The following is a 12704-nucleotide window of genomic DNA, read 5'->3' on the forward strand; positions in this document are numbered from 1 at the left end:
ATTTGTAAAATATGTGAAATGACTAGGTGATAGACTTTTACTTATCAGTTAACATTTTGTTCTGGATGTGTGGAATTTATTGTTAGCCTTTTCTATCAAAACAAAAAAACACGTGTGTCTCCAGATTTTACATGCATTATTTAAATGTTAAAATGGGCATGGGCTAAAGAACATGATATAGTTTTAACAACCAACTACAACCTTTTTTTCTGTCAGGTTGTAAATAAACTAAGTAAGATCAGGTAAAAAGCTAAGGAGAACATACAATGAAGCAGCGGAGTAAAAATATATCATGAATCTACAGATATATTACATTTCTGACCGATTAAATCCCATTTTATAAGAAACCAAATTTACGAGGTGTTCATGAATGCAGCTGCAGCTCGCCAAACTGGCGCACATTCGCTGCCCCGTGAGCAGTGGAGGTAGAGGCTTGATTGACAGATGAACTGTCCAATCACGTTTTAGCGCGAGCCCCCCGCCCGAGGCTTGCCTGTGTCTGTCCCTCCCTCCGCCCAGCTGTTCCGCCGCCTCCCCCCGCCGCCGCGGATGGACTGTACATTCCTCGCTCCGGATCTCCGTACTACGGAACGCAGCGGCGGGGCAGCAACGCGGGACACGGGGGATTTATTCACCTCATGACACTTTCCGAGGACACGCAAGGTTTGTTTTTGTCACCGTTTTGCGCACTTCAGCGAAACATGTTAGCCAAGTTTGTTGTTAGAACTTGGGTTCGGTCGGATCCGACGTTTTGGTCATTGAGGTAAACCGGGAAGCGGGTCCGCGGTGTTCCCGGGGCGTCCTGAGCACAGGCAGTACCGTAGAGCAGATCTGCTCCCGTTAGTTACCGGGCTGAAGCAGAGCGAGTTGAGGAACTCTGTGAAACATCTACCGAGTTTGTTGGTTTTCTTCTTTACGCTTAAATGCGTTGATAAAGTCCGAGAAGCCAAAGTTAGCGGGACTCGCGGGGTTCTGTTCGGGTTATCCGGGTCCGTTCAGATGAGTAAACCCGGCCCGCCTGCAGGCTGTCTGGAAGTGAGTCAGAGGTGTCCGACTCTCAGCCCGGGAACGTGTGTTCCGCTACAGATCGTAATTGAAGAATTGAAAAAACCTCAGTCGAGTTCAGGGTTAGGCCCCGCCCCCCGCTCACCTGTAGCCTCCACGGGCCAAGAAGCTGATGGTTCTGGTATTTGTGTGGTTTCTGATGGTTGGGGAAAATGCTGGAACATCTCAGACTCGGGCTGGTTTTCTGCAGGTGATTTTACCTGAGACATGGAAAAAACACCTGATCCGTTTTCTTCTTCCTCCAGTAGCGAAAGAATCACGTGATTTAATAGGAAGTAAAACTAGACGTCAGACAGAAAGAGAGGAAAGGGTTTCTGCTTCAAACCTTCCAACTTACTATCAGTGTTTCAGAGGAAGAAGCAGAGCTCTGCTGTGTGTTCTGGTTGGATGACATAACACCATCCATCCATCCACTCATCCATCCATCCATCCATCCACCCGGTCGTCTGTCCATCTATGACTCACAAAGGGGGGTCTCCTCCATTCTAGCCTTCAGCTCCAAGGAGGGACCCAATCATTAGCATGTGTGTTCTTACTCCACCTACCAGCTTCATTTAGACGGACACACGAAGGCGGCGAGGGTTTGACCACGTAACCTCTGTTAACGATCACATGAAACACCGTTTCTGTCGGCTAAAGACGCCGAGGTTAGCATCAGCAACCCAGAATCCGTTTGCATTTCTCTTTTTGTCGGATGGTTTTTCTCTTGGAGATTCTTGAAGAAAACATCCATCCATCCTGCTTTGAGGGGGGTGGGGAGGTGGAGCTTTGCAGGTCTCTGGTCCTACACACAGTGACGTCATTTCCTGTTGGGGGGGTGGAGGTGGAGCTTTGCAGGTCTCTCGTCATTCACACAGTGACGTCATTTCCTGTTGGGGGGGGTGGTGGAGCTTTGCAGGTCTCTGGTCCTACACACAGTGACGTCATTTCCTGTTTAGGGGGTGGAGGTGGAGCTTTGCAGGTCTCTGGTCCTTCACACAGTGACGTCATTTCCTGTTGGGGGGGGTGGAGGTGGAGCTTTGCAGGTCTCTGGTCCTTCACACAGTGACGTCATTTCCTGTTGGGGGGGGTGGAGCTGGAGCTTTGCAGGTCTCTGGTCATTTCCTGTTGGGGGGGTGGAGGTGGAGCTTTGCAGGTCTCTGGTCATTTCCTGTTGGGGGGGTGGAGGTGGAGCTTTGCAGGTCTCTGGTCCTTCACACGGTGACGTGTCACTGGTACTGATGTACGTTGGTGTGAAACCTGACGTCCTTCTCTGCTGCTGTAGGTCAATGTTGGGTCGCGGCGTGAAGAGGAAGTGGAGCTGCCTGGAGGAGCTGGAGCTGCTCCCCGGCGCCGCAGTGCCGGAGGAGAAGAGGCAGAACCTGGCGGCGGGTGGAGGCCACGATCCGTCCATGAGCCGCCTGCAGCAGCGTCAGCTGGTGCTCAGCCTCTGCGTGGAGAAGCTGCAGCACTACCAGGCCGGCGTGGAGCTCAGCCTGCGGCGCTCGGTGCTGCTCATCAACACCCTGAGACAGATCCAGGAGGAGATGCGGAGCGACGGGACCGGAACCTGCACCCCAGAGGTTCTCCTCCACGGCGTGGATCCGGACTCCTACCTTCTTACGGACGACATGTCAGTGACGTGCTCGGGGTGTGCGGAGGGGGACATGGAGAGCCTTTCTCTGTCCCCCCCAGCGTCTCCGGAGCCCGCCTCTCAGGACGCCGAGCAGCAGAAACCTCTGCCCACCGCAGTCAGTAACACTCTTAGCGACGCGGGAAGCGCCGGCGGTTATCTCAGTGACCTGGCCCTGGACGACATCTTTGAGGACATCGACACGTCCATGTACGAGAGCTCGGACCTGCTCTCAGCCTGGGCGGCGGGCTCCCTGTGGCCCGTCACGTCCTCGCTCTGGTGGGACGAGGACATGAAGCTGCGCCCGGCCGGCCATTCCTCGGCTGGAAGCCTCCAGTCGTGCCTCATGGACCTGAACGAGCTGGACCACATCATGGAGGTCCTGGTGAAGTCCTGATGAGCAAAGTGCTGGACGCTGTGCACCTGGTTCTGCGTTCTGAGACGTTTGAATCGGTCTGAAAAGGCAGGAAGGAGCCACAGATGTGGGACTCGAACTGCAGACGACATATTTATTGTAGATTCTCCTTTATGGATTTGTGGTCAGAAACCAAAAGCTTCTGGATTTTTCTGACAAAACTCAATAATTTATTGGTAATTTTACAGCAAAATGTATATTTTATGACAAAGTATTTTATACCCGTTTCTATCAGAACCAATGATGTAAAAAGAGATGGACAGGAAGTATGTAGCCGTTCAGGAGCGGGAGCAGCTCGTCAACCAAAGATGCTCCTTCCTCCAGCGCCTCTGCAGAATCGCAGGCCGACTCTCCCTCAGGTGTTTCCTGACGTTTTCTCCCGGTTTTCCTCGGAGCGTCTGCAGCTCCGATGAAGGCCGGCGCTCCAGAGCTGCGTGCATCCGCCAGGCTGCCGGTTAATTATTCATCCCGGTCCCTTCAATTACTTAAGAGGGCCCGCTTCAGGCAGCCGCGGGGGGCAAAGGCCTCGCTCTGCTTTCACTGAGAAGTTTCTGCGGCGCCTCGCCGGGACTTTCAGCTTTTTTATGCGCCATGCAGCTGTTTGGACTTTTGATGGATATTTATTCAGCCAGAACTTTAGCAGAAAGGCAAAGGAGATGGGAAAGGCGGCGGACATGTCTGCTGCTTGTATCTGTGAAGGCAGAATCAGCCGCAGACGTCTGTCCTGTGCTGGACCTGCTGCTGAATACCTCTTTTCTCATTGGTGACTGGGATCGGGGCCGGCGGCGTTCCCGTCCTGCAGCAGCAGCAGCGTTTTTGTGTGTTTCTATGTCCGTTCTGGCTGTAGATCAGGAGCTGCTGAACGTTCAGGAATCTTGTCGCAGAATTGTAACCGTTTCTGTGTTTTTATGGCATTTGTGGTTTTCTATTCCAACGTCGGGAGTATTTTCAACCGTGTTTACGTGTTTCTATCTGAAACACGTAAACACGTGTCCAGCAGGAGAGATTTGGAGCGGGATGAGGCCCGTTCCTGACCTCTGACCTCAGCGTCTGCTTTACGCCTGATCTACCTCCTGGCTGATGATGGTTTACCTGGACACACCTGCTGCCCTTCCTGAGCCACGATCCCTTTTCTCGGTCCATCCGTGGGGGTTTGAACTTCGGAAACCAGGCGGCGCTTTGCTCGCCCGCCGGCCAATGTTCCCCCTTCGTCCTGCTGCTGAAACTGTGCCTTACTACTGAGACGTACACGTGCGTTAGCGTCCCAGCGTCAGCTCGGCTGCAGTCAGCTGTTACATAAAAGCGCTCAAACTGCCTTTCCTCCCTGGGCTCGGTGGTTTTCTGAGCTGGCTGAACACTACAGACACAGCAGCTTAATGCATGCTGACAGGCTGACGGCAGCTAGCTGAGGGAGGAGGTGGCAGGGGGGAGGAAGGGAGGTGGAGGAGTGTGGGAGGAAGCAGCGTACGTCACTTGCTCATGAGGAGGAGGAGGAGGAGGAGTTTGGAGCTTGTTTTGGTCAGACTCTGACACCGACCAATCACAGAGCAGCATGAGCTCTGCTCAGCGCTGCAACGACATGTTTTTGCTCCCAGTGAATCCACAGTCAGTCAGTAAAAAAACACTTTGTCTGCCTTGTGGGTTCAGAACAGCAACAGCAGGAGGAGGCGGAGTTATTTATCTCCAGCATCAATGTTTGATCGTCAACAGGATGTGTCACTGAAGGATGTCTGCTGGCCTGTTCAAAATGTATTTTTTTGTGGAATATTTTATAGATTTCATTCAATAATCTAATAAAAGAATTTCAAACATTCTTTGTGGTTCACATTTCTTGACTGGTTTCAAACAGCCGCTCCTGATGTGGAAAACACGGCCTTCCACAAATGTTTGCACAGGCAGCGCTTGCTAAAGCCGGTGGGCTCTGTGGACTCTGCCGCTTCGTTTGGGTCTGGGCTCTGCTTTCACCAGAACCCGCCCAGCCCGGATCCACCAGAGCTCAGGATCAGCTGTTACTGAAAGTCTGTTGTTTGGACTTAACAACCATTTTCAAGTTCTCCTCACCCTCTACACATCTGACTTCCACTATGACTCAAACAGCTGCAGTATCCAGGAGTTCTACGATGACACGGCCATCGTTGGAGGGAAATGGTCTGGAATATAAGAAGGTGATCAAGGACTTTGTGGACTGGTGTGAACTCAATCCCCTTCACATCAATGCCACCAAAACAAAGGACTTCAGAAAAAAGGCTTCTCAGTCTCTTCCATCGGTCATTCATGGAGAGGGTGGATGTGTACAAGTACCTGGGTGTTCACATCAACACTAAACTGGACTGGTCAGACAACACAAGGGTCCTGCAGAAAAAGAGTCAGAGTCGCCTCCACCTCCTGAGGAGACTGAGGTCCTTTGGTGTGTGTGGGCCACTACTCAAGACCTTCAATGAAACTGTCGTTGCATCAGCAACTTTCTATGCTGTGGTCTACTGATGTGGAGGAATGAATAGATAGACAACTTTATTTATCCATTTGGGAGGTTCCCGCATGGAAATTGACATCTCCATCGCATACAGCACTATTAGAAATAATCAGAAAAAGTACAAACAGTAAAGACAGTTTACATTTCTACAAAACAGCATTTAAGAAAGTCAATCAAGGCCCTTTCCTTTCTGTCCCACTCCCCCCTCCTAAGTGGTGGTTAAAGAGTTTGATGGCCCGGGGGACAAAGGAGTTCCTCAGTCTATTAGTCCTGCACCTTGGGAGGAGCAGCCTCTTGCTGAAGGTGCTTCTCTGGCTACTGATGGTCGTGTGCAGAGGGTGGGTGGTATTGTCCAGGATACCTGTCAGTTTTTTGAGTGTCCTTCTCTCTGCCACAGAAGCCAGAGGGTCCAGCCTTGTGCCAACCACAGAGCCAGCCCGCCTGATCAGCTTCTCCAGCCTGGAGAAGTCTGTCTTTGATGTGCTCCCCCCCAGCACACCACAGCGTAGGTTAGTACACTGGCGACCCCAGACTGGAATGAAAGGGACAAAAAGAAACTGGACAAGCTGGTGAAGAGAGCCAGCTCTGTCCTGGGCTGTCCCCTGGACCCAGTGGACTCTGTAGGTGAGAGGAGGATGCTGACCAAGCTGTCCAGCATCCGGAACAACCCCTCTCACCCTCTGTATGTGACGGTGAGGAGCTCGTTCAGCCGAAGACTGCTGCACCCCCAGTGCAAAAAGGAACGTTTTTCCCAACAGCAGTCAGGCTAAAAAACAACACGGTCTAGAACTGCTGCCACTGCTGCTGTTATTTTACTACTTAACTTGTTATTTTTGACGTGTACTTTCACTTCCACTTTCTATTATTACAATTTTATTCTTACTCACTGCTACTTTGTTTTTGGTCTTTTTCTAACTGCTATATTTCTTGTTTTGGCTGTTGTGACAACTGAATTTGCCTCCGGGGATCAATAAAGTCTTATCTTATCTTATCTTACAGGTGACAATACGCCCGTCAGACAAGGGTGAGGGTAAAATTCATTGCTTTGCATGACTGGGAGCCAAACATGAGCAAAGCCTGCCCTCTACTGGGGGTTATCAGAAAGACCGTTTCCAACGTGGATGACGCTGCACAGCAAACATCTTCACAAAAAGCTGCAGCAGGTCACTTTTCCCGCAGCCAGGGCCGGATGTTATGCACCCTATATCTAGGGGTGTGGGGGATAACATAAAGAAGAACAAAATGGGGAACATGACCCAAAATGCACATAGTAAGCCCTTAAAAACCACCAAATTTAATAAAGCTGCCAAAACCAATTTCTGTGCAAATAAGGGTTTATTGTCCCGACTGTAAAGGAAAGAAAAAGGAGCGTCTAACTTCAGGGTGAACCCAGGCCAAAATAACAGACAAAAAACTCAAATGTCAAATGCTCTACCTGACCTTCCAGAAACCAAAGTAAAAATAAATGACAGAGTCTGACGTGTCTCCTTGAACCTCAACCAAAACAGGAGAAAACAGTCAAACATAATAGCCGTTCAACCCTACTGCTATACAAACACAACACAAATCCTAATACAAGTTACACCAAGAAGCTAAGCTTCACGAAGGAGCTTACACAGCCAAAAGGCCTCACACAAACACTTAAGTTTTGTCAATGGGGGGAAGGACAGACAGAAACTCCAGCCAAAGACTTCTTCCCTCCCATTGGGCCGTGGAGGTGCCAGGATTTTAAAGTTCCTTCTTCCAATCACGTGCAGCCATCAATCTTCCTCCCTCCAATCCTGAGCACCAGCACCACTCACTCATCTTCCAATCCTGGGCAGCCCAAGGCCTTAGTGCAGCAATCCAGGTCACCTGAAAAAAAAAAAACAGAACCTACACACAAACAAAGGTACTTTTACCCCCTACACAAACACTCAATATACAAAACATCAAATACAAAAAAAAAAACATACACAAATACGACAAGGGTCGTACCACCGGATTATCGGGGGTCAGGGCCCCGGGGCCAGGAGATTACCACCCCATCCCCCCTGGTACCTTCCTACATCCGTTTCTCTCAGCTCTTCCTTCTTGCAAAGTTGTCCACTAATTCATTAAAGTACAGCACAGTACTGTGCAGGAGTGTAATAACTCCTCATAGGACATACGTCCAGCTGCTACTAGCGGTCCACTGGGGCCAGCGTTAGGCCCAGGATATGCTGGCCGTGTGCACACTTCATGCCATGTGTATTTAATGTCGATGTTACACGTGGTAGCACACCTGAACAGAAGGTACGCAGACATGTGCGCATGTTGCAATATTGACACAACTGCGAGGGACGATCTGTCCGAACTTCCATGTTTGGCTCGTGATAGAGTCAAAGGATGGTGGAAAATATGAATGAGAGCCCGTTTGGCTATCTGCATCCTACCTGATACCGCCGGTATCCAATGGAGCCAATTTAGCAACCTTGTTGCTAGAATTTGGTAAACCCTTGGTAAATTAGAGGCCCTTTGTAAGAATATTTGTAATCAAATCATCTCTGAACAGTATGCTCTCCCATTAGGGCTCTCCCTGGGGCCCCCACATAACCAGAAGTAGCGACCCTTCGCAGAGGCTCTCACAATCATAGGGTCCTCTGAAAGCAGTCCCCCATACTTTCTTGAACCTGTAGTTGGGAAACATTAGGGCCCTCTGACTGCCGTCCCTGTCAACCCGCCCAATTCATATCACCCATCTCTCTAGGTTCTCTTCAGATATGCCCCATAACAGTGTGAGAAGTAATGAATCATGAGTCATCCTAGGCAATAAAGGCCCTCTGACATTGCGATTGGCATCTGCGCTTTGCCCCCACAGGGGCCCTGGATCCTTAGGCCCCTGGGCCCAGGCCTCACATGTCAGGTCCATAATATGGCCCATACTCATGGTCACTCCTCCTGCAGTAGGTCACTTTTCATGCAGCAGGTTGCTCCTTCTGCACCAGGTCACTCTTTTTGCAGCAGGTATCTCCTCCTGCAGCAGGTCACTTCTCCTGCAGCAGGTCACTCTTCCTGCTGCAGTTCACTCTTCTTGCAGTAGGTCACTCCTTCTGCAGCAGGTGACTTCCCCTTCAGCAGGTCACTCTTCCTGCAGCAGGTCACTCCCCTGCAGTAGGTCACTCTACCTGAAGCAGGTCACTCTTCTTGCAGCTACATTCTTAAACTGGAGACGTTTTCAGGTAACCTGACCCTTTCCCAAAGCAAGCACAAAAAGGAGTGTCTGCAGAGGAAGGTGTCAGTCTGGGAGAGTAATGTGTTTGGTAATGTGTGGACTGATCTCACGTTTCACCAATACCTCAGCTGAAATGCAGCAGATCAGTCCAACTGCATGCGACCATCCCAATCATCCCAAGTTTTAACTCATTTATTCGATAAAGTCTGTTTACATCCCGCATGTAGAAGGTCTGTTGTAGCTCTCCCTGTCTCCCTGGCTGTAAATAAGGACGCCAGCAGGACGTGAGCATGTTTGAGAGGACTGTTAGCTGGAATGTGCTTCACTGGGCGGGCCAGCAATCCATGCTGCTGGAATTTGGGGAGTGGCAGCTTCCAAGGAGGAGCAACACGTGCATGACTGCACACAACCCCTGCTAATGTTGCTGCTGGAACACCCCTGTCCAGACGCTCCTCCTCCCCATCTGCCCTCGCTTTCCTGCAGAGTGCCGCAGTGGATCAGCGAGGGTTCTGCAGGCCGCTGCAGTGCTGTGAAGCCGGGCTTTTGCCCAGAGAGCCTCCAGCTGACTCAGCACTCTCAGACAACAAACAGCATCTGCTGCTGCTGCTGCAAAACAATGGGATGGATGGCATGGATCCACCTTACAGCAGGGCTGAATGGTTTTTAACACAAAACCATTTATCTGTTCTCTGGCAGAGTGTCTGAAACCGCATTCAACACACTTCAGTACCACTTCACAGTCCAGTTCAGCCCAGATCATTCCAATAAGGCCAAGTTGCCTCTAACTGTACTTTAATAACAACCTATAAGGACCAGACTCTGAAAGGACGAGAATCGGCCATGAGACTGAGAGGAACAGGAAAAAGACAAACGCAGAAACACTGGAACATCTAGACAAAAGACATTCCAATAACCAATGAAAGATCAGGATGAAGATGGACTTAAATGTCCTCCAGCATTAGTTGCAGGGCAGAAAAACAAGTCAGTTGTTTTAGCAATGAGAGAACAGAGAGGAGGCCATCATAGTATCACTGGAACATGGGTTTGCCCCTGCCTATGACCTCAAGAACAGCATCCACACTGTCAAGCATGGAGGTGGAAACATTATGGTTGGGAGGTGTTTTTCTGCACAGAGCTACTTCATCGCAGACATATGACCAAGTCACTGTATTGCAAGTCACAAGTAAGTCTCAAGTGTCCTCAAGTCCTGAGTCAAGTTCCAAAGTAAGTGAAGACCAAGGAGTCTCAAGTCACCGCCAAGTCCTGCCGTTGAATGTGTCAAGTCCTTTAAACGACACAGTAATATTATTCACACATTTAGGAGCTGTAATTATTTATCAACATTTTACAAGCATATCAGGTAAATTGCCTCTAAGCTCATGGTCCCCCACTTCAAAAAATAGGATTTCTCTAGAACAAAATACCCATTTGACCGCGTTTGGAGTTATGGTAACCCTGAGATGAAAGAGAACCAAGCTAAGATTATTAAACCCTTTGCTACAGACCAGTGATGTGCAGCTATGTTTGTGGCTGATGAGGCGCTGACTCCTTCAGAGTCACATTTACAAACACACAACCCCAATCGGTTCACCAAACAACTGGTTGTGTCATCTCATAAACACAGCAGATACATATTGGGCCAAGAAGAATGTTAAAAGCAGATTTGGGGTGAGATGACTGGCAAAATGAAATGAATGAATAACAACAACAAAAATGAATACAACATTTAGTTTTCCAAATAACTCTTGTCTCTGTTCTGAATACAGAATTACCCCTGTTAGCTTTCTGTACATCATGGGGTCACAGGCATATAAATACTCTGTTGACAGTAAGTTAACAGGGGTAATTCTGTATTCAAAACAAAGAAACGTAGGATTCATTATTCTTAGGTCAAGCTGGTTACCACAGTTACATCCTAAACAATAATTCTGTCTGTGTGATGCTACAAACCTACAGCTCTGGAGTTTCTGTCCTGAAAACAGCAATTACCACAGAACTGCTGCAAAGACTTGACTTAGGACAAAACTGAGCTGAGTCCAACAGAGTCGGTGTTTTCTTTTTGTGTTGAAGACGTTTTGTCTGCAGAGAGGTCAGTGATGCTGAACACTGGGCTCTGCTTTTACATCGCAGAAGTAACCTTTAAAAAAAGCAATCGTTTCGGTTTCTCCACACATAAAGGAGCTTTTGCGTTTAGAAAAAAGAAAATATACTCATCAACTGGACAATTCCTGGATCAATGTTGGAACGGCTGCAACTACCATGTTCTTGTTAAAATAGTTAAAAACTGTTAGGTTTGTCTGAAAAAAAAAGGCTCTAAATGTGTAACGTCTCATCATTTAAAGACCTCCATCACTACAAATCTGTTGACGTAAGAGTTCTTTTTGTTCAAGAGTGAAAAAAAAGTCCCAATTTGAAAATCAAATGAAGCTTTTGAAAATTGTACCTTCTCCACATCAACTGTATAAGAGAACTGGACTGAGTGGCCCCCGCCCCCTTGGCGTTCCAAACAGGAAGTGGCTCCACAAAGTCAAAATCCCATAGACGTTTACGGAGAAATGAACAGCTGTTACTCATCGTTCTATTGGTTGATTCGTTGGAAGAAACCCATGTTTTATGGGTGAAGTCACATTCACTCAGTCCAGTTCTCTGATACGGTCAGGGATTCTCCCACACAACTGAATGTTCCACTTCCTCTCTACAGACCGTGTCAGACAGCCACTACGTACATTTTGTGCATTTTCCACGTATGAAATTCCTGTTTTTCGTGATACATGTGTGATCTACGTTGTGAGTGTTTCTTGCATTCGTGGATGTGCACCGACGTCTGTCCAGGGTTTCAGCAGACGGGTCTTTCATGAATTTGGTTTTGAGCTGTTCCAAATCTTTGGTCGGTTAAGAATTACGCAGTTTCCTTGTATTATACATAGTTTATGTGCAATTATTATGTAAATCCTATGGTAATGTGTATTGTACTTACGAGATGCTTATACCAATATCTTTCCACGAACGCTCCACAAACGTCTAACAGACTTTTCACACATGTACCACCGATGTAGAACTTTTGTATACGGCGCACACATCACGTTATAATTACATAAATGTATCACTAATAAATTGCATATAAACAGCACAATAATCACACGGTTCATGTTCTACGTTGATTTCCGTGTCCTTTGCGTGGTTTATTCGTACTTCTTCCATGGTTTTAACGTGGTTCATTCATGATACATCTGTGAAAATTTCGAATAAGGTCAACAACTTTTCTCACTTTTTCCACGTATATTCAGGTATGACCAATTTTCATCCATGCAATATGCGCTAAATGTGCGTAATGTCTGTGTGACACGGCCTTTAGATGCAGCTCAAGAGTCCCACATGAAAAGTTGGCGTGGGCAGCGAGCAGCCGTTCAGGTCCTTCCACGCTGATCGGCGTGTAAAACAGACCCAGTGATTACAGCAGCAGAAGTTATCTTCCTGCATCACAATCCAAAGGAATTTGCTCTTGGCATCAATCCTACCAAGAATTTATCTAAAGCAAAAACACCCCAGATGCCTTTTTGTGAGCTCAAATCACATGAGAACCTTTGAGAGAAGGTCCCTCTAAACGTGCATGAATGAAGCTGCAACGTTCATGCGACCTCCAACGCTCGTCCACTTCGAAGCAGAACCGCAGAAGTTCTGCGTCTGTAAAGACATGGAGAGTACTTTAGCTGCTCGTAGAGCATGATGAGTACTTTAGCTGCTAGTAGAGCATGGAGAGTACTTTAGCTGTTCGTAGAGCATGGAAAGTACTTTAGCTGCTCGTAAAGCATGGAGAGTACTTTAGCTGCTCGTAAAGCCTGGAGAGTACTTTAGCTTTTCGTAGAGCATGTAGAGTAGTTTATATGATTGTAGAGCCTGGAGAGTACTTTAGCTTTTCGTAGAGCATGGAGAGTACTTTAGCTGC

The 12704-nt window shown here is 48.2% G+C and overlaps 1 protein-coding gene across 1 annotated transcript; it reads left to right on the plus strand.

Moving 5' to 3' along the window:
* The first annotated feature begins 464 nt into the window (after positions 1-464).
* LOC101164521 (SERTA domain-containing protein 2) lies at positions 465-4905 on the plus strand. The gene is made up of 2 exons (XM_023951851.2): positions 465-663; positions 2330-4905. Exon 2 carries the CDS (start codon positions 2334-2336, stop codon positions 3072-3074), a length of 741 nt encoding a protein of 246 aa, XP_023807619.1. The 5' UTR covers positions 465-663; positions 2330-2333; the 3' UTR covers positions 3075-4905.
* The last annotated feature ends 7799 nt before the right edge of the window (positions 4906-12704 follow it).

Source organism: Oryzias latipes, chromosome 22 (genome assembly GCF_053564925.1).
Source record: "Oryzias latipes strain Hd-rR chromosome 22, Olatipes_Hd-rR_3.1".
Taxonomy (NCBI): domain Eukaryota; kingdom Metazoa; phylum Chordata; class Actinopteri; order Beloniformes; family Adrianichthyidae; genus Oryzias; species Oryzias latipes.